Raw genomic sequence first — 21,964 nt, 5'->3', positions numbered from 1 at the left:
GTCTGATTTTTGCTTCATTAATTGAAAGGCCATCTTGCTGAGGCTTGAAATATTCTGCATGAATTACATACCTGTTTTAAACCCTCTTTTTAAATGTGGCATGATTATGTAATTAGCATAGGTTACTAAATTAAGTCTCTTTAAAATTTAAACAGATTTTTTTAGACAGAAATTTTTCATTCTTTGTCATGTAACATGGAACTTTATATTTGTATTATATTTTAAAGAAATTATTTGTATGAAATGCATGTTGCTAGTTTAAAATTTTAGTACAATAAAATAAAATCAATGCCAAAGAGGCCCTGTTTGTATAAGTACCAAATATTATGTTCTGTGTTATAATGAAGAGATACACTATGTTAATTGCCACACTTTCAAGATAATATTGCATTTTCCAATGTAGAACATTTTTCTAAACTTCATAGATAAATAAACAAATTGTACCAAATGACTACTGTTTAGGCAAACCCATATGACATGCTTTCTTCTGTGGAACAACAAAAAAGTAGTTTAAACATGACATGTTATGCACACATCATTGACAAAACAAAACAAAACAACTGCAGTGAAATCTTAATGTGCCAAGTATTTTAAAAAACAAACCTTGATTTGTGTTTCACAGAGAAAAAATAATAATACATGTTTGGAACAATATGAGGGAGAGTAAATTATGAATATTCATTTTTAAGTGAACTATTTTTTTAATAGCACTTGCTAATGATTTCTCATTTAACTGTAATAACTCCAATAGTTGTTGCTGTAGTGTTCGAAAATTTAGATATTGTGATGTTAGATTTTCAGACTATTGTTTCCCGATTAGGGTTGGATCAAAAACGAATTCAATTTCTGGAATCGGATACTTTAGGTCAAGGATACTTGTTAAAAAAAAAAAAAAAAAAAAATTTAGATTCCACTTATCGATTCTTGTAGTTCGAAACCATTCAAGAGCAAGAAGACGCGAAATAAAACTTATTTCGGCACTTGCGTGCAGGACACATCCAGAGCGCGCACACAAAATTTCACCTCTCATATAGTGCATGAATACTAAATTAAGTTCTCTTTCACGTCTTCTTGTGCTTGAACTGACCGAATACACAAAAAATGTTGTCAAAATATCGGGCCCTATCTTACACCCGGCGCAATGCAGTGACGCAAGTGTTTTTTGCTAGTTTCAGTCCGACGTAGTTATAATTTTCATTCTTTTCATTTTTAGTATATCATTTTGTTCTGGCGCATTGTTGGCGCGTTGCTATTTTGAGGCAACAGAAATAGACTATTATTTTTTTTGTTATTTAATGAGAGCGTTAGTAATGTGCGCCTAAAGGCGGGTCCACAACGCGCATACACTCTGCTTATTAAACACACAGGGACGCACAGCAGCACACAAACGTGCCAAATATTTAAAATAAAAGGATTACAATGTAAAAGATTATTATTGTGTACATAAAGATATGGTGGAATCCGGCTTGTCCCGTAGATGGTCTGCTTGCGCACTTTTCCCTTCTGCATGAGCAGCTCCGTTTGTGCTCTTGAGACGTGTTCGGTCTTTCCACTATCAAATTCCATCATGTAAATTGCGAATCTGCCATGGTGCAAGCACAACTGGCATTTAAAGGGAATGGGAGATGAGACTCTGATTGGTTTAACGCACGTAAATCCCAAAACACACCCATTACTCATTAAGAGAATAGGACAACCCTTTTAGACAGTTTTTCCCGTCGTTAAACTAGCAGAAGTGGATTTGGACACGCCCTAAGTGAACTTGCGCCCTGCGCTTTAGACCATGCGCTTAGATCGTTAAAATAGGGCCCATCATCTTAAAAAAACACAGTCAGTTATGTCTTAAGTGAACGTAAACAGTTGAGAAAGCAAACACATGTGTAAAAGTATAGTGGATCTGTGCATCAAGTCGTAAAGTGACAGCCTAATAAACCTGCTGCTGTCTGTCGTTACTGTTAATCAATGAAAGAAAAAGAAAATCACCCACTGATCTTGACTGAATAACTTTTGTCATGCAGAATAAGGCATTACTATGTGCTTTATAAGTACTAATAAATAGCCAATATCCTAATAATATGCAAATTAATAGGCAACTAGTTCAAAGTGAAAACTGAACCCTAAAATAAAGTGTTACCTTTCATGGTATTCAGAATGTTTTGCAAAGACACGGAAACAGAATAAATATGTGTGATATCTTAAGGTTTTTTTTTTTTTTTGGAATCAAATTGGAATCAAATTGGAATCAAAACTGGGAATCAATAAGAATCGGAATCGATAAGCAGAATTAGAATCGGAATCGCTAAAATTCAAACAGTACCCAACCCTATTCCTGATGCATTCAACTAATAAAAACACAGACCTCGATACATCTGTGTAAGAATCAAATGGTACAATTTGTTTGGACTGGAGCCTTCCCCTGCTGTTTTTTTTTTTGCAATGGAAGCTACCTGGATTGCCCTAGTCTGCATTGAGCACTTTCTGTTGCTTTGCTGCATGCATTAGTAATTGAGTATGTTTTAGAATAGTAAGTTCTTTCTAAAGATGCATTATAGTGTTTCTTTTAGCTCTAGTGATCTGAAAGGGCAAATGCTTGGAAGTGAGATAATTAAGCTACTATCAATGCTTGAGAAGTGTTCATAGAGGACCAAAGTACTCAAAACTGTATAATTAAATGTTTCATTTGTCATTCGGGAAGTAAACCTAGTGTTATTAAATGTGACAAAATATTTTTTTTCTATGCAAAAAACAAAAAGGTAATTACATTACAGAATAAATTGTACAATTGGATATATGAAATATTACAAACAAATTGGAACATTTCATTATTTGATTTAAAGGTAGGGTAGGCAATTTTCGGAGTGGCTAGCAATAGCAAGTTGGCTTTGAAAGCATGAGATCCCTTCAGAGTGCTCTCCAAAGCCACGCTTCCTTCAAAACACATGAACGTACACAGCAGAGTCTTTAAGGAAACGGCATTAAATTACCTCATATCTCAACGCACATAGCATTACAATACTGTAATAATGAGCATAAACAACTTAAAGAGCACTGACCTGTACCACCAGACTGCGGCAGATTCATTTCGATGTTGATAGTGTTGTCATTGAAATGCATAAATGGACCGAATGCAATGATTGGATGAACATTTTGTGGTCCTATGCCTTCTACAGACGATATATATATATATATATATATATATATATATAAATGTATATAATATATACATTTAGAACACTTAACGTAGTGATTGCTATCAGGATGTGGAGACTTTCAACCAGCATAACAAAGAAATTATAATTCTGGAACAAATTGCCTACACTGCCTTTAATAAATAAATAAGCACATTTTTACCTCATTATACTGGTTAACACGGATTTAATTATGTCTAAATAAATGAATACATGTAACTTTTGCTTTAATTGTTTATTCAAGTAAGGACTTTTAAGTTTAGATTTATTTAACTGGTAATTCATTTATTTCAAGATAAATTCATAATTTTTGGCGAGTTGAATCTGATTATTTAATGATTTATTTATTCATATTGTTGTCCGCCATGTTTCAAAACCTTCCAGTTTTTGCCCTTATTGGTTTTTAGGATAATTTACTACATAGTATGCATGTTTGAGAATGAATATTTAGTTTATTTCATTCCCAGATAGATGCAACTGAGACTTTCAAAGCTGCTTCATTTAAATTCTAGTTTGGGTTGAAATTAGATAATCACACAAAGTTTAAAAAATGTTTTTTTGTTTTATGTTAACATTTCCGTTGATTAGTCTCTTGTGTGGTATTTTATTTGATTTGGATTGCTGGGCTTTGAAAGTGTCTGTCAGTTTTAGAATAAATGTGACAAATTGTTACTACATTTTAGTCATCTGATTGGATGAGACTTGTGGTAGACACGCCCTCATCCCCTGGCCAGCCAATGAGGGATGGAATATTCCACAACCCAGACTAGCACACAAACAACTGTTCAAATCCTCTCACATGTAGCCTAACATGCAATATTTCAGAAATCATAGACAAGTAGTTCCCCTCTAATATTTTGGGTTAAATGCAGTTTAATATCTATTGATGTGGCATACTGCAGATTCTTCCAAAAACTCGCCCCTCAGTTTGTAAAAGAAAAGTAAAAACACATTTACATTAAAGGTGTCCTTCCGATATTCTTTCATGAATTAGCTGTATTGGGCAAGTGTGAAAACATGAGTGAATTTATATTTGTAAACCATTTATAATTTTTTTTTTTGTAATGTAAATTGTCATCATGAATGTAGACCATTGTGTAAAACTCACTGGGTTTACCTGTGTCTGGTCTTGTCGTTAGAGTTTGTTACTAACCTTGTCTGTGAAACGTTATAAGACAGTTTATCACACTAGTCTCATGTTACATCACGGGAGGAGTCTTTAACATGGCTGTTCATTCAAAACAGCAGTTTTATTTATATTTAATTATAGTATTTATACTATAATAATATATAAATAATAATATATATACGCGTCGTGACGTAGCGTGTGATGGCGCACCACCTTAGCTTCTGATAGGCTGAAGCAAGCCGCTCTCAAACATTCAGGAGGTGTGGCAAAGGGTCGCAGACTGTAGAATCTCATAAATGTGTTCACAGACTTCTTGGAAGGAAACCCCTGATAATAGAGCTTTCGAAGATGTAACACTCCTCATAGAGTGTACACTGATCAAAGGGCGTTAAGGCACTGGGGACCCCTTCTTGGGAGACCCAAAGCACTCGACTCAGCTACACGTCTGTACCATGGCATCCAGCCCCTGTGGAGCTGCATTGACTGAGGGATAACCACAGCGGACAGTGGGTTGTCTGTCGAAATGCATCTCTTATGTCTGTGTGGCAAGTATTCAGTGAGTTCCGGCTCATTTTTATGAAATGTTACACAAAGAATTTCCCAGAGACTGAGGGCATTTTCACACCTGAAAGTCCGCACCAAGGTCCGGACCAAAGGTCATGTTTTGATACATTGTATACATTTGGTTAGTTTTGGTGTGGTTTCACATTGCAATTATGCGAGCGCACTAAAGAACTTTACATAACGTACTTGCGCCCTGTCGTCATCACCTATATGGGCTGCATCTTGACATTGATTGGTTTGTAAACGGAAGTGCGTCTGACGTCAGCGTGTTGTCAATTCGGCGGGTAACTTTGACAAGAATGAATGAACAGACGCATATCGTTGCCACTATACTTTTATTATTATGGCATTACTCCATGCAGCACCAACTATACTCGAGGCTAGTTCAAATTCGCCAATGAACGTCCTCGTTGTGCGAACATTTTATTGTCGCCAGCAGGACGCAGGACAAATGTGTGTGTGTGTGTGTGTGTGTGTGTGTGTGTGTGTGTGTGTGTGTGTGTGTGTGTGTGCGTGCGAATCAGCTGGAAGAAACGCTGTGGGCTGGACTGACAGATCTGCACATGAGTATTCTTCTTCAGTTGTTTAGGCTACGCGGGAACCACCGGAACTTCCTGTAAATGGTCTGAAATTCCAAACCATACAGAAAATGCTTTCACACTAGAAACGAACCAAACCTTTGTTAAGTTTGATCCTCTTTTCGTCTGAGCAAATTTCATCTGTTTGGCCCTGAGACGACAGAAAGTGTACCCTTTTTTGTTTGTTTAAAAAATCCAGCAGGACCTTTCCTCAGAGGGTTAACTCCACTATCTCTGGGAAAACCCCTTGGTTCTGAGCCACCACTTCAGGGGTCTCATGTACCGCAGGCCAAAAGATATTACATTGGACGCAGCTGCCATGAGCCCCAGCAATTTTTTTATGATTTACAGTGATGGCTTGGCCAAAATTAATCCTGGTTACTGTCATCATGATATACTCAATACGAGTGGAAGACAAACGTGCCCGCATCGTAGTGGAATCCCAAACTACCCAGAGAAAGGTAATTTTCTGAAGGGGAGATAACACGCTCTTCTTGTAATTGAGCCTCAGCCCCAAGCGCCTTATGAGGGCAAGAACAACATCTTGATGTCAAACGACCATCTGTTGGGACTGGGCTAAAATCAACCAGTCGTCTATATAATTGAGATGAACCTCTTAAACATTGCAGATTGACGTTTCACCTCCTGAAACCTTTCAACGACTGAACTTACAGCATCGCCGAAGAGGCCAGAAGGTGGCAGCGGGGCATCAAGGAGGAATGTTCTATCCCTCTCCTTGATGCGCAAGAGGTTCAACCACAAATGCCTCTCCGTTGCCACCGATGCTGCCATGGAGCCCACAATGTTGGAATACACATTTGCTGATGGGCTCGATAAGCAGGAAGAGAATGACTTCTTCCATCTCAATAACTCGACGTGGAGATTGTGAAAGAACGGTAAGCCCCGGCGCTGAGGTTGTGCTTGGCTTAACAGAAAGCGTTTATCTGCTAGCCAAACTAAGTTCTGTAGAAACTAAATGGAAAAGCAAGCTACCACGCACAAGTCACAACCTCAACCAGTTCCACATAAGTGGGGCAAGAGGGTGGCAAATCCTCAATCTCCCCCGCCTCAGTGCTGAGAGCTTCCAATTCCTCAGAACTGAAGAACTCAAGCATCGAGCACTTGCTCGGGGTGGAAGAAGTCACAGAGCAGGCTTCCGTATCCCAAATGCGAGGGCTGGAACCTGCAGATGATGGAAGAGAAAGGGCCAAAGCTGTCTCCACCTCTTCTGCAAGCTCCATTTGCAAATACCATGATTTTAAGATGCCACACTGCCTCGGCAGACGCAGGTCCCGAACCGCGAGGAACGTGAGCCTGGAGATGGGAGAGGAACATCCTGAGCGACAGCTGCTCACAGTAAGTACAGGCAGCCCCACCTCGAGAGCTTCCCATGCATGACAGTCTCAAACACACAGATCACTTGCTGCAGAACAGAAGCTGATGCTATTGTGTGGCATCTTACCTTTGTAGCTTCCGTGGTGCACCGTCACACGCTACAGGTACGTCACGGCGCAATGCCAATCAGGATTGGACTAGTTTCACACGTGCTTCAGATGCTGTCACGCTGGAGTAGTTCTCCAAAGTGTCGTCATTCAATACGTGCAATACAGTTTATTTACTGTAAATAAAAGTTTTTACAAACTGAGATGCAAGTCAAAAAAGATTCTGTGATAATGAAGCTGTATTCAACCTGGAATATTGAGTGCATCAAAAAGTCAGCCCCCAGAAACATTGTGGTATCAAACTATGTGATTCAGTGTTTAGAAATAGTTTTAATTTTGTATTTGTTTTTGTTTTTTTGTGTGTGTGGTGAATTTAGTTGATCATCAAAGTTGATCTTGAGAGGTAGTTAGCTTGATTTAGTTGGTGTGTGCTGGTGCTGTACCTGCTCTGGGAAAGTTCTGCCAAGCATGTGACGCTTCTGCAGGGCTGCCCTGGAACCTCTGGGGTAAGCTTTTGTTACATACCACCTAAGAGAGCCCGTGTCTTCCTGCAGGTCAAGCTATGGTACGATAAAGTGGGACATCAACTCATTGTCACTATCCTGGGCGCCAAAGACCTCCCTTCACGAGAAGACGGGCGGCCTAGGAATCCCTACGTCAAAATCTACTTCCTCCCCGACAGAAGGTACCTACACTTCAGATTTTTACACTGGATTTTTAATTATAATCTCCAATGATAACCTTTGTAAACAATACTTACACTGCTGTTCAAAAGTTTGTGGTCAGGTGGTGCGTTTTTTAAATGTTTTTGAAAGAATTCAGCAAGGTAGAATTTATCTGATCAAAAATACTTAAAACAGTGATATTGTGAAATATTATAAAATTTTTATAGAACTATTTTCAATTAAAATATATTTTATGACAATGGTGAATTTTTAAAATATTCCACAAACACAGACTGACAACTACTGAAAAAAACTGTATGTATATATATATGTGTGTGTGTGTGTGTGTGAAACTGTAAATGTTAAAACCCCTCAAGTGTAAGTCATATTAGCAGCAGTAAAATATGAGCTCACTTGTTCTTCTCAGCGATAAAAGTAAGAGGAGAACGAAAACAGTGAAGAAATCTCTGGAACCCAAGTGGAACCAGACGTTCATGTACTCGCCAGTGCACAGGCGAGAGTTCAGGGAACGTATGCTGGAGATCACGCTATGGGACCAGGCCAGAGTCCGAGAGGAAGAAAGCGAGTTCCTGGGAGAGGTGAGAGAGGAACACCTTCCCACTGTATGTCTCTATAATGCCACGTTCGTAGTAATAAAATATTTCACACTGTTTACTCGGTTTGATGCAAGAAAACTGTTGTGGCAGCAATATCAGACATGAATAGAAGTTTTAGTTTAAAATCAATAAAAAAAAAAGCATTTTGTGACTTTCTTGGCAAAGTTTAGACTTTAAATATTGCACAATTGTGCAGTTTAAACTCAAAACATCATAAGTCATCTTAAATGGCTCTGTATTTCATACCTGCGTGTTTGTGTAGATTCTGATAGAGCTGGAGACAGCACTGTTGGATGATCAGCCTCATTGGTATAAGCTCCAAACACATGACGTGTCCTCTATGCCGCTGCCTAACCCCTCACCCTACATGCAGAGACGTCTCCTACATGGAGAGAGCCCAACGCGCAGGTTACAGAGTATGTACACACATCTACTGTTACAATAAACACAAACATACTCATTTACAACTGCTTAATAATTGTAAACTAAAGTCTTCACAGTACAACTGAATGTGATCTGAATCTGATTTTGCCCGCACAGTGTGAACAGCAAAATATTTTGAATCACATATTTAATACCAGTCAGGGCCACTTTCAGATGTGTAAATCGACTTCTGTGAACAGTCCTGTCAGAATTCATTTTGTCAATCATTCATCATATCATTTTGTTTCATTTACCAGTTGTTTAAATCATAAAATAAAATTTGAATTGCACTAGAAATGTGAAAAAATAAACACTACCGTTCAAAAGTTTGCAATCTCTTATGCTCTGCAAGTCTGCATTTATTTGATCAAACAATAATATTGTGAAATATTATCACAATTTAAAAGAACTGTTTTCTACGTTTATATATTTGCTTATTATTGCTGGGGAAACTATGATGCATTTGTCTTTAAAATTGTATGTGTAGAAAGTTCAAAAGAACATTTTATGTATGTTTGTTTTTGTTTTTGTTGATGTGTTTCTTATTTTCATGTTTTGTTTCCTTCAAAAAAATATTACTATCTATCCACCACTGACACATTTCCAGTCAAGAGCCCGTATTTATACAACTCAGGTAACTTTGACCTGCTTGCTCCAGTTAGCATGTGATTGGCTAGCAATGTGATTACTATCCTTTACACTGTCCAAAGTGTGATCTCCCCTCAATTCCGCCTCATACTCTTTAGAAACCCCCACTTTTCCACACAGCTTGCATGGAGTTAATGCTCATCGCTGCTGCTACATGCCACCAATCCTCATTTTAAAGCTTATATCCCTTTTTAGGCCTGATCTTCACCATTAATAATATAAAATCAGCCCAGTTAATAGCTGTTCCTGAGCAGATCTATGTATGGACTGCTAACGCTTTTCCCAGTCTCTCACAAACCTTTCTGTGGTTGATGTTTGCTGTGTTTCACTATTTTGATTTCAAAACTAAATGATAGCAAACCTCACTCTGCTTCACACTTGGTTCTTATATTATTTGGGTCTGAACCAAAGTATGTTTCTGTTATCAATGTGAGTTTCATCATGAGCTGCAGATGTTTTTCCAATGTAGAAAGGTAACAAATGAGAAAGCGTCAGCTTAAACTAAATTTAACTGGCATGTATATATTGTAAGAGATACAAAGAGCCTCTTGCCTACAGTTATTTAATTAGAAACAAATGCATTTTGTTGTACATGCAAATTATACATCATCAATATAGTGACTTACTTTCACAAAGTAGTCCAGGTTGCTTTCACGAAGCTGTGCCTTAGCATGGAAAAAAGTTTTCCCTTCAAATATTCTCAGGTCATTCTCAATATATTATTCAAATCAAAAGTTGCATCTATTAATATTATTTAATGGACTTATATGGACTTAATCGTCAACAGTTTTTCTAATAACGAATGTTAACAAATGTTACTAAATACTGTAACAAATGTAATACTCGTTAGTTAATGCTTTTCGAAGTTATAACTACAAATGGACAAATACAAGCTTTTCTAAATGATCAGTCTTTTTAGGTTGAATAATATCCAATATAAAATATCAGGTCTTTTCTTTAGGTCAAACTATACACTCTTAAAAGCTTTCAGAAGTAAAAAGCATTTTTTTCATGCCTAGAAAGCCTAAAAATTGTATTAAAAGTGAATAATTTGCTTTATTGAAAGCTATTTTTGTGAAACGAACAAAAAAAAAATGTTAGGCAAAACTGTGTATTTATAATATCATCCATCATATCAGCCACATACAAAAAAAATAAATAATAATTTTATTATAAAATTATTAAAAAAAATACAAGTTATGTTTAGTTCACAATATAAGAACTAATTATAAAAAATATTCATTTAGAATTAATTAGAAATGTTAAAGGTTTTTAAAACTATTTAAAAATTAGTTAATATCATAATTTCAGTATTGGTGCATCTCTGATCACATGATGCTAGTTTAGTATGTGTGTTTGCTCTGCTGTTACCCTAGCTAGATTACTTAACCTCACGTGAACCGTCCTGTGGATTACAACAGACGGTCACGTTAAGAGGGTCTTTTCTTCATTATGTCCCTCGTGATCTGTTCCTCCACCCTTCTTCCTCTCTCTCTCTCTCTCTCTCTCTCTCTCTCTCTCTCTCTCTCTCTCTCTCTCTCTCTCTCTCTCTCTCTCTCTCTCTCTCTCTCTCTCTCTCTCTCTCTCAGGATCACAGAGAATCAGTGACAGTGAGTTCTCTGATTACGACTGTGAAGATGGGATTGGCGTTATCTCAGGTACAGCGAAGTCACCTTTCTCTGCTTTAGTACCACACTGTACTTAGAAAACTGAAGACTTGAGTGTCCTTGAAAGCATTTTATTCAGTACTTTTCAATTAAATTCAGTGCTCTTTTATATATCAAATTCCTTTATAAACTTATAAGCCTTGTTCAGACTGTCAGTCCAAATATTGGAATTAGATCATATTTAGCAAGTGTGAATGCTAAAAGTCACATGAAATCCGATTTTTACAAATCCGTTTCAAGCTACATTCGTATATGGTTTGAAATCCTATTCAAATATAATTTCTGGAAATCCATTTCAGTCTGTCAGTGTTGTTGTCAGTGTGCTGGTCACGCAGAAAATAATATAATAGAGACATCTCTGTGTTGTCCAGAGATGATGTGTATTTACTTTTTCTACTGTACGGCAGAGACGGCAGCATGGAATAAAGCCGCTCATAAAAGCATCCGTTTCTGTCGCTGCTTCATTAGTCCAGCGCTGCAGTCAGATACACATTGTCTTATTCTAGGACAGCATTGCAAACCCCCTCCATGTTGTTGTTGGTGTAGTCTTACCAACGCAACATCATTGCCATGGAAACCAACACAGATGGAAATGTGTGGAAAATGAAAAAGAGCCACAGCACACACAAATCAGACCTGAACGGTTGCGATACACATCAGTGTGGACAGTCAATCATTTAGATCAGATTCCAATCGAATACACAAATAATCCGATTTAGACTGACAGTGTGAACGTAGTCTTATAAAAGTCTGTTATGCTCACCAAGGCTGCATAAATTTGATTTAAAATAGAGTAAAAACAATAAGATTGTGAAATATTATTACAATTTAAAATAACTGTTGTCTATTTGAATACATTTTAAAATGTAATTTATTCCTGTGAAGGCAAAGCTGAATTTTCAGCATCATAACGGCACTCTTCAGTGTCACTTGATCCTTCAGAAATCATTCTGATATTTGATTTTCTGCTCAATAAACTTTTCTTAATATTATCAATGTTGAAAACAGTTATTTGATGAATTCTTTGATGAAGAGAAAGTTCAAAAGAGCATAATTTATTTTAAATAGACATTTTTGTTACATTATATATGACTTTACTGTCACTTTGATCAATTTAAAGCATTCTTGCTGAACAAAAGTATTATTATTATTATTATTATTATTTTTATTTTTAAATCTTACTGACCGTTTGAACACACGACCTGATCTGATCTAAATAAATGAAACTCGAGAGGGATTTCTGTTGTCTCTGGAATGATCTTTTTGATGTCTGATTGCACGTGGGCTACCCAAGCCTTTGTGTGCGTTCACACATGCTAATCAACAAATCGAATTAAAGGATATTGTCAGAGAGAAGATTACTGTGAACTTTAGTCTCCCAACTCAGCACAAAGAAAATCCTCACCGTCATTTCACTCTGACGTTGTGACAGGACTCTTAACGGTTGTGTTCACTTCATGTTCATAAAGTGTCATTGTGTAGTAGACAAAATACAGTTCCCCAAAAAAATATTTGGACACCCAAAAATATCTGAATGCCATTGTATTAGATAATACTAATTATAATGCTCCTTTATTTCACTGAATGTTGAGTTGAGTTGTTAAATGTCTGTTGCGCTATGTTTGCCTCAGATTACCGGCACAATGGCAGGGATTTCCAGAGCTCCACTCTGTCTGTACCTGAGCAGGTGATGTCTTCCAATCACTGTTCACGATCAGACATGATCCGCACACGTTCACGCTCACCCAGCGTTCCTCCCCCACAAAGGTAATCTACAACAGAAAAACACAAATGAGTGATTTATGTGTAAAGGGTCATATCATGAGGAATCTTTGGAAATATAGGTAAAAATATGGGTTCAGTGTGCTACTGTATAGATACTTTATACTTTTTTAACAAGTAAAAGACCTTTTAGTATAATTGTACAAACGTTCCCCTTCAGATACACATGTCTTTTTGCTGTGAAATGTTTATAAGTAAACGTAAAAATAAATTGTATATTGTTAATAATATTTCAAGATGAACACTTACTGGACTTAGGTGTACTTGATTATGCATACATAATTTATCTTTAAAAAACATCATGCTAAAACGTGAGCATCAATTATGATACATCAGGGAACTTTTGAGGAATGTTTATTTGTTTATCTGTCAATCATCATTGGATTTCATTGCATTATATGTTTTTTCCCCAAATATAAAAACTTTGATCATAAAAATAAGCATTTAAATATCATCTTACTAAGACATATTATTAGGAGTTATAGAGTAACAACTGATATTTATATGCAATTTATGTACGTAGTCGTCTGCACTGTTATAAAGATCCTATTATTTTACATTACAAGAATTTCATCATTTTGGCCATATTAATATTAGCAACTGCACCAAATTACATATTTTTATTCATCTGAATAAATGTATCATTCATTTTACAAATTTACCTGAATAAATGTATTGTCCTATCATATGATATGAGCCATACAATCCTGATGTATCAATTATGAGACAAAACATAAAACGCATATGAAAACTTTATTTTTATTTTTTTTTTAAAGAACAATATTGTGTCTAAAGGTTCAATAAACGGTTCTATTTAAAACTTGTAAAAAAAAAATCTTCTTCGTTAACTGAAATAAGCAGAAATAAAATATAAATATTAGATGCAAGAATAATCTAATCTACAGAATAGTAAAATAACGCATTAAATATGGCACTTCTGTTCCTGGTGCTCATTGTCAAAGCAGAGCTCTCCTTTTCTCTCCCCTCCTTCAGCCGAAGTTTAGACCATGGTGTGAGAGGAGCACCCTCGCTTTATGGCCCCCGAAAACACCTTTCTGAAGACAGATACTCACCAGACAGGTATGTGTCACATAACACACTAGAGAGCGCTTGTGTTTATTGTGCCCTTAAAAGTTCTTTGTGTCTTAGATTGCTTTTTTTCTGATAGAGGGAACACAAATGGGAATGTTGCCTTATACCTTCATCTTTTCAGTTAACGTGATTATGGAAATTCAGTGTGACAAATATGATGTGCCAGCAGCACAGAGAGAACCGTAGGAAGGTTTAGTTCATTTTGAGAAAGCAGGGAAAAAAATCTGTTCCTTCTCCTTTCTCTTTGACATCACACTTTTTTTATCCGTCAATCTCTGCCTCTCTCGCTTTTATCTTTCCATCGCTCCATATTCAATAGCTTCATTCAGCCATATTTCTGTTCTTTGCTCCCTGTGGTTGCAGCCAGTATCTTACCCTCCCTCCTCGAACCAGACACAGACAGCCAATCATCGACCCCGTTATCCAGGACCCCAGGTATTCTGTTACCCCAGAGCAGCATTACGCGCCCCTGCTCACCTCCCCCTTCTGTCCAATCACAGCACTCCTCTCACTTTCACCCACCCACTTACCCCCTGCTGCTAGCTGATTGACAGGTGACAGCTTGCCCACACATGGCACTGTATAAGAAACATGAGGCTGTTCTTTCACTTTAATCAAGTCATTAAATCATAATAAGTATGTAATTAATACACTCATGCATTATAGATCTCATCTTCGGATGATAGAGTCATGTTTTTACATGAGAAAACATTCAGCGCCTCTCTTTTACTAATACTGTCACATTCTTACTACCTTAAAGAAATGTTCAGTTTTCAATACAAGGAAAGACCTACATAGATAAACATAATTACTTACAGAAAAGTTAACAGTTTGCTGGCTTCACATGATCATGACATGGCAAAATCTCATGTTAACACTTATATTGTAATATTATATGGTTTAACACTTATGCTGTATACTTAAAATAAAATACAAATATGTCATGTCTGTTTATTTACCATTGTAAATGTATTACTGTAAATGCGATTTTTGTTTGTTTTGTGTTCAAATTGAGGGATGAAATGCACTACTGTTCAACAGTTTGGGGTCAGTAAGATTTCTTAATGTTTTTTAAATTGTCTAATGCTCACCAAGGCTGCATTTATTTGATTGAAAATACAATAAAAGCAGTAATGTTGTAAAAGATAACTCTTTTTCTATTTGAATATGTTGAAAATTGTAATTTATTCCTGTGATGGCAAAGCTAAATTTTCAGCAGCCATTACTCCAGTCTTCAGTGTCATATTATATTTAAGAAATCATTCTAATATTCTCAAGAAACATTTCTTATTATTATCAATGTTGAAAACAGTTGTGCTAAAAATTTCTGTGGAAAGCGTGACTTTTTTTTCTCAGAAATCTTTGAGTAGAAACGTTAAAACAACAACATTTATTTGAAAAATAAATATTTTATAACAATCTTTACTCTCACTTTTTTTATATAAATGTAATCCATTCTTGCTGCATAAACGTATACATTTATTGACCCCAAACTTTTGAACAATAGTGTCATATTCTCTGGTCAAATCTTGTATTAAAACCTTTGGGGATTTACTATGAATGAATTGTGCCCGAATCATTTTTCACAAGTCAGGCAACAATATTCTGTGCTGAAAGCGATTTGCACATTATAGTTCTGTTCTTTCGGGGCAGTTCTGAGTACTATAATATGGAGGGTGCAGCAAACAAACATTTTCACTATAATTGTACGGCATATCTGCACCACAGAGGTCCAGACACCCAGTGGACTCTAGTGCTTCTACACGGATGAATGCCTGGTAATCAAATCCCAATAATCGCTCATTTCCATCAATTGATCATCATTACTACTCCCATGAATAGTAAAAAAAATGTAAACAAACATCTCTATTAAGTGATTCAGTCTACCGCCTACCTTCCATGGCCATAATAGTGTGATGGAAAGCCTAAAGAATACTTCAGTTTTGACGTAAGCGCTTAGCGTATACATACTTTCGAATACACAGCATTTATACAGCAAAGTATACTCCATTTGATAGCATGCACAAACACAGGTGATCGACTCGTGTGCACTAGAAAGTTTCATCTTTGTTCAATTTCTGTGCTGTTTCTCTACAGTCATCTACAGATGACTATATTTATGCAATGCGTAGGGTACACATACCCTAGCCTACACGTAAAACCCAAAATATACTTTAGCCAAGCAAATACAGTTTTGGAAATAAAGTGCAGTCTATAATGCGCCTTGAAAGGCTAATGTCTATTGGTATTTTTGACACGCATAAAAAGGCACACACTGTTTAGTGAATTCACCCCAGGATTCCTTCAAAAAGAACAGTGTAGTGTTGTGCATTTGCTAGTACTTGCTAGCATATGATAGTAACACATGCAAGTAGTCGTACTTTCACATTAATTCGAACCACCATATTTTCACTTCTGGGGGTTTAGCAAATCTTTGCTGCTGGTGTTTGCTGCAACCTAAATTATTGTTTTGATAGCTTAAATAGTTCTCTTGACTTGAGGTTTCTTGATTTCTGCTTTTGTGCTTTGGGTGATCTTCACCTGTTCCTTCTTTCAGAGTGGAGGTGGCAAAAAAAGGTGTCCCACCCTCTTACCTCCCAGATAATCCCTACTTGTCCCACCCGTCTCTAACTACTGCACTTTCACTTTCTCTTCTGACTCATAGTATGTGCCCCCTCTATCGGGAAGACGCGGTCAGGTTACTGCGCTCCACTAGGATGGCCCGTGCATACTCAGAAGGGTACAATAGCGTGGACAGGTAGTAAACCACAGCGGTTCACTCTCGTTCTCATGATGTTTCATATTAGTTCCGTGGGTAGTAGTTTGGGCTAGAATAGCTAGTTGCGCCTTTCAAAATGTTTCATGTTTATGTCTCCAGATTTACGAAGGAAACTTTCCAATGGGTGGAAAAGGAGACAATAACGTCAAATGGGCCTTTTTCTTACAGAAATGTGGTAAAAGTTTGGAAAACAGTGGCAAATTTAAAGTGTCACTGTAGCGTCAGTCCTCTGCCCATTGAGAAAGCTTTGTGCCGTCATCATAATGATATGGAGTCATTATGGCTCCTCTCAGGAGGATAAACATAGATGATAGAGTACAGATTGTGACTTTGCCGACTATGCTACTAAGTACGCCTGTAATCTTAGAACAATATTTCCCAAAGGAAATTTGTGAAATGTGTATGTATGTCTCTTTAGTAGCTCCCACTCCACCATTCCCACTGTGGCGTAATGAATTGCATCTTCAGCGCTGCTCACTGGATGGCTTGTGTTGTTTTGATGACTGAGCACTTGCTTTTTCGGTCCCAAGCCAACTAGCGTCACTCTATGACAGAACTGCCAGTCAAAAAACTGCAAGCTACAGTGAATGTTCACCATGTTATATATAAATATATTATTTACCCCTCAGAAAAATAAGATTGAATCTATTCAGGATTTGTAGTGGAGACTCAGATATTATGGAGTAGACCTTGCCAGCTTTAGTGTACGGAAGCCCTAAGGTGTGATAAGATTCACATATAATTTTTGCGGCATTCACATTAGCAAAATTTCGAGGGCAAAAAAAAAGGTTTATTTGTCAATAGTGTTGTGATGTGTGAAACAGTTCACATAGAAGTCACTTTCAAACCAAGCAGCTTTCTGTTGTTCAACGCAGAGAGTTCACATGACCAACTTTAACCCATTGCGGAATCTGTGTGAGAATTTACCCTCACGTGAAATTGAGTCATGTGGATTCCTATTGAAATGACTTGATTTTGCCTGTAAAAATTCACCTTACAACAGTAAATGTGACCACACCTTAATAAACTTGCGTGTATCTCTTCACTCTTGAAAATAAAGGTACTTTATTGGCATATATGGTTCCATGAAGATTCTTTAACATCCATAGAATCTTTCCACGCCACAAAAAGTATTTATAGTAGAAAATGGTTCTTTAGATTATTAAAATGTTCTTCTCACTGAGAAAAAAGTTGTTCTTTACATAACTGGGAACCAAAAATTGTTCTTCTATGGCATCACCTATTGGAACCTTTATTTTTAAGAGTATTCCATGATGTAACCATAAACATGGCATATGATTTTATCTAAAGCAACTTACATTTAATTTGAGGTATTTATTTTATTAGTTCAGGCATTCCCTGGAAATCAAAATATTATATTAATATTTACAATTAAGTAATAGTAAGAATAAAATTTTGAAATGTAAGTTCCTCAAACCATGTGGCTTGTTGACAAGAGGCATACTGTACCATTGCTGGGAGCAGTGCTGGACAGTAACTGATTACATGTAATCTGGATTATGTAATGAGATTCCAAAAATTAAGTACTTGTAATGGGACTATTATGTTTTGAACTTCTCATAATCAGACCACAGTTACACTTTGATTGTTTACATGATTATATATTCCTTGATTCTCCCCAAATCTTCCTTTGTAAAAAGTTTATCACTTATAAATGTTTTTAAATGTCTTCTTGATTTGTGGATATCACACCAGCCACTAGTCAAATGGCTAAAATAACATGGAAAATTGAGAGGCAACAGCACTTGACCACTGAATTTACAGAAATCAACTTTTAAGGATTGTTTGCCTTTCCAATCAACTTTTAATGAACACATTTGAATTATTATTCAAACTATCATTTAAGAGTCATTTAACCATTTATTACTGTCTTTGAAAGGCTTTTTTCTTTCAAACACATTAAAATTCACAAATTCATGTAATTTCATATTTATATACTTTTTAGTCAGCTGCACCTCTTTTGATATAATATATTTAATAATTAAGTCAATAATTTAACAACACACATATTCAAGGTTCTCTGATGTCGATTTATGATCACGACATGGTATGTGTTGATTTGTTTTTATTTATTTTCACTTTACATTTTTTTTATTTATTACTAGCTTTTCATAAACTCACTAACCCCCTGCAGTTCCTTCACAAACCACAGTTTGGGAAACCCTGACAAAATGTTTAATGCCATTCATATTGTGGAATGTATTTTCTTTCTATTTGTATTTGTATATCAGTATGGAATCAGTAAGATTGTCCTATTCAAATCAATATGATAAATGAGTTAGGTCAAAAGTAATCTAAAAGTAATCAAAAAAGTAGTCAGAGTACATTATCTAAAATGTATTATCATCATGCAGTTTGCAATCTGTAGCGGACTACAATTTGTAAGTAATCTAGCCAGCACTGCCTAGGAGATGATAAAACTGCTATAAAATCACTTAATAGACCTGGGGATGGGCTCTTTTGATTTTGACCTATAGCAATGCCAAAAGCAACATACTAAAAAGACACACAGAACCCCTTAGCAACTAACTTGCAATCTGTTATCGTGAGCAAATGTGAATCTATAGCACTTTATGGCTGCATTGGAGTTCTTTTTGTCAAGTAGAATTATTTTTGGCACATAGGATCTGATTATGTGTTATTTTGTGTTCAGGAGGATGAGGAGAGATAGACAAATGTCTACCTACAGTGACTCTTTTGATTCACCTGAGAGGTAAAACCCAGATACTTAAGTTGAGACATGCATTATGTTTATGCATCCATAATAGTATTCAAGTGGACTATTTTACTATAGAGACATAACTCTCTCACCCCTTGCCCGAATTCAACTGTTGCTCATTCTAATCATACTTTCCTTTCTTCATTTCAATCTATCGTTCCTCATCCTCCATTTAAAGATATTACAATGGGCCCAATCATGTATCTACTCCATGGCCCAATCATGTCATGAATGGAACCAGTGGGGACTACAGGTAAGATTTCTGTAGAGATAAACACCCACAATACATCACAAACTCTCTTTCTTTTTACTCATCAGTTATTAATTGCTAGGAACAGATGCCCAGTTTATGTTCCCACTGAGACTTTGTGTCTAGATCCCAGTTATGGATTTGAGACTCCTGTTTATTTTATTCATCTTCTCAAACACTGACCTTTTATACATTTTCAAGCAAATAAAAACTGAATATCATGTACTAAGTACATGTACTAACACACTGAGGTTGGTTTATTCAGTAGGACATGCCCCAGGATAGAAATTGAGCCATCTACAGATACAGAAAGGTATTATTACATTGAGTGAAATAGTTTCAGTAGACGTTTTCAGTGCAGACCTTAGTTCAATTTAGATGTTTTAGTTATCCTGTTACCTTTACGTTTTTACAGCATTTTTAAATGTTCACTAATATTCTGGTAAATGGAAGCTTTAGCACAGTGAAAAACAAATCACATGTTGCTTTTTAAATGATTAGAAGATATAGCAGTAGCACAACTAAATAAATATTTTATATTAGTATGGTACCTAGTTTTAAAAATGTAATGAAGTTAATTTAGTTTTAGTTAGTTTGTTTTGAAGTAGTAACCGATTCTCACTTTGAACAGTATATTATGCATTACATTATCTATAAACTCTTATGAAAAAGAAGAACACTTTAGCATACTTTTAAAAAGAGTACTTAAGTATGAACTGAATGTAATGTTTTACGTCACTTAATTGCATGTTAATTGCAATTAAATGAAAATGTATTTGTTTAGATTAACAGTATATTAAATGCAATTGGCTGACTTGAATTTTTTTAACCAATAAAGCACAACTAAAGGTTATTGAAACATAAAGATTTAGAATAAAACTTTTATTTTGACATTATTTTGAAATGCACTTTTACTTAATTCTCCTTAAGTGTGTTTGGAATCAGTCGTGAAAGTATACTCTCTTTAAGTACACTTAAGTGTACTTTCATTGATATTATATTATCTGCAAGTACAGTTTAGCAAAAAAATATACTTTTAAGATTTGAAGTACACTACAAGTGCTCATTCAATACAATTAAGCGCACTTCTTTTTCACAAGGGTATATTGTGTGATAAGGCTATTTAGCAACTCCTGACAGCTATGAGAGCTGCTAAATGACCATTTCATGTTCTTCTCTATATAGAGAGGATCATATTCCAGGGTTCCCAGCTAACAATGAGTACTTTGAGGAAGATCTGAGGTAATAAAGTAGAATTTGTAGAATTATAGAGTACAGTATAGAGGAATAGAGTAGACTAATCATGGGGCTTATTGTTGTGTCAGTATGAAATGTTTTCACTTGTTTTCTTTGCAGCAGCTTCCAGAAACGTGTATTTGTTTGTTTCTTTAACTTTTGCCTACCTGCACATGTCAGTTTGTTGACTTGCTTTGGTTAACACTTATTTTTGGTTGTTTCAGTTTGGTATTTTCTGTTTATGCTGATGACCCTGAGCAGCCAATATTGAAACTTTTTGTTTGGTTGTTTTTTGCCAATTATTAGCCAACCAGCATCATTTCACAGGAACAACCTAACAAGCTGCGATTATAGAGCATTTGATGCCTTGTGATCCCATGATGCAGTGGGGCTCAGCTGAGCGTGGCTTTTTGACTAACATTCTGCAGGTATAGCCGCAGCATGGTGGACAGACATGACCATTACAGGTCCAGGTCAGCTGACCAGCGGCCCATGATGGAGCGACCGGTCTACACCCGCTCCCGCTCATCTGAGCGGCCCGACTCCGGCTACATGAGATCCATGCCGTCCTTACCGTCAGGGAGATCCGCTCCTCCCTCTCCTGCCTTAACGAGGTGACCCAGACCCATCACAACAAGCACTAAAGCCCTAAACGAAACCATGCCTTCTGCTTCCTGTCACCTGGAATGCCTCTCTCCACTTCCTCTTATTTTTAACCCTGTTGTAACGATGCTGTTTTTCATTTATAAAGTAGAGAGTAGTGATGATGGTTGCTACTAACTTCTTTTCATTTGAATTATAGACACACCTGTTATATCCTCTTGAGATATAATGGGTTGTACCTGGCATCGTATGGTTTACTTTCTTATTTGTTTTAATTATTATTATTATTTTTTTGTGTTTACTAACATTATTTATTTGTGGTTTAACAGTTTATGCTTTGAGTTATGGGCTGTTATGAGTGCCGTGTGCTCATGCATTTAGGCCTTTTCACTTTCCTTGCAGCTTTAGCAGCCACAAGCACCTCTCCTGATGCTGATTCCATCCCACCTTTTGAGACACCATAAAACCTTTTGACTTACGATTTGCCCGGCACATCATAAGTCACAAGGAAATTACATAAATGTTCAGATTTACGCATGAACTTTCACTGATGCAAGAGAC

At 36.4% G+C, this 21,964-nt stretch overlaps 1 protein-coding gene across 1 annotated transcript in view; it reads left to right on the top strand.

The window, feature by feature from the left end:
• Window positions 1–21,964, top strand: part of rims2b (regulating synaptic membrane exocytosis 2b) — a 181,343-nt gene that overhangs the window by 108,716 nt on the left and 50,663 nt on the right. The window contains exons 12-22 of the mRNA XM_081376541.1: window positions 7,456–7,586; window positions 7,994–8,165; window positions 8,446–8,599; window positions 9,214–9,240; window positions 10,844–10,912; window positions 12,553–12,688; window positions 13,697–13,783; window positions 14,159–14,230; window positions 19,249–19,308; window positions 19,493–19,567; window positions 21,229–21,414. Coding sequence (XP_081232667.1) covers window positions 7,456–7,586; window positions 7,994–8,165; window positions 8,446–8,599; window positions 9,214–9,240; window positions 10,844–10,912; window positions 12,553–12,688; window positions 13,697–13,783; window positions 14,159–14,230; window positions 19,249–19,308; window positions 19,493–19,567; window positions 21,229–21,414 — 1,169 coding nt within the window. The remainder of the gene's footprint in view (window positions 1–7,455; window positions 7,587–7,993; window positions 8,166–8,445; window positions 8,600–9,213; window positions 9,241–10,843; window positions 10,913–12,552; window positions 12,689–13,696; window positions 13,784–14,158; window positions 14,231–19,248; window positions 19,309–19,492; window positions 19,568–21,228; window positions 21,415–21,964) is intronic.

Source organism: Scardinius erythrophthalmus (genome assembly GCF_964197995.2).
Source record: "Scardinius erythrophthalmus genome assembly, chromosome: 10".
Taxonomy (NCBI): Eukaryota; Metazoa; Chordata; class Actinopteri; order Cypriniformes; family Leuciscidae; genus Scardinius; species Scardinius erythrophthalmus.
Note: the sequence above shows the minus strand (reverse complement) of the source record. Positions and strands in the feature narration are given on the sequence as shown.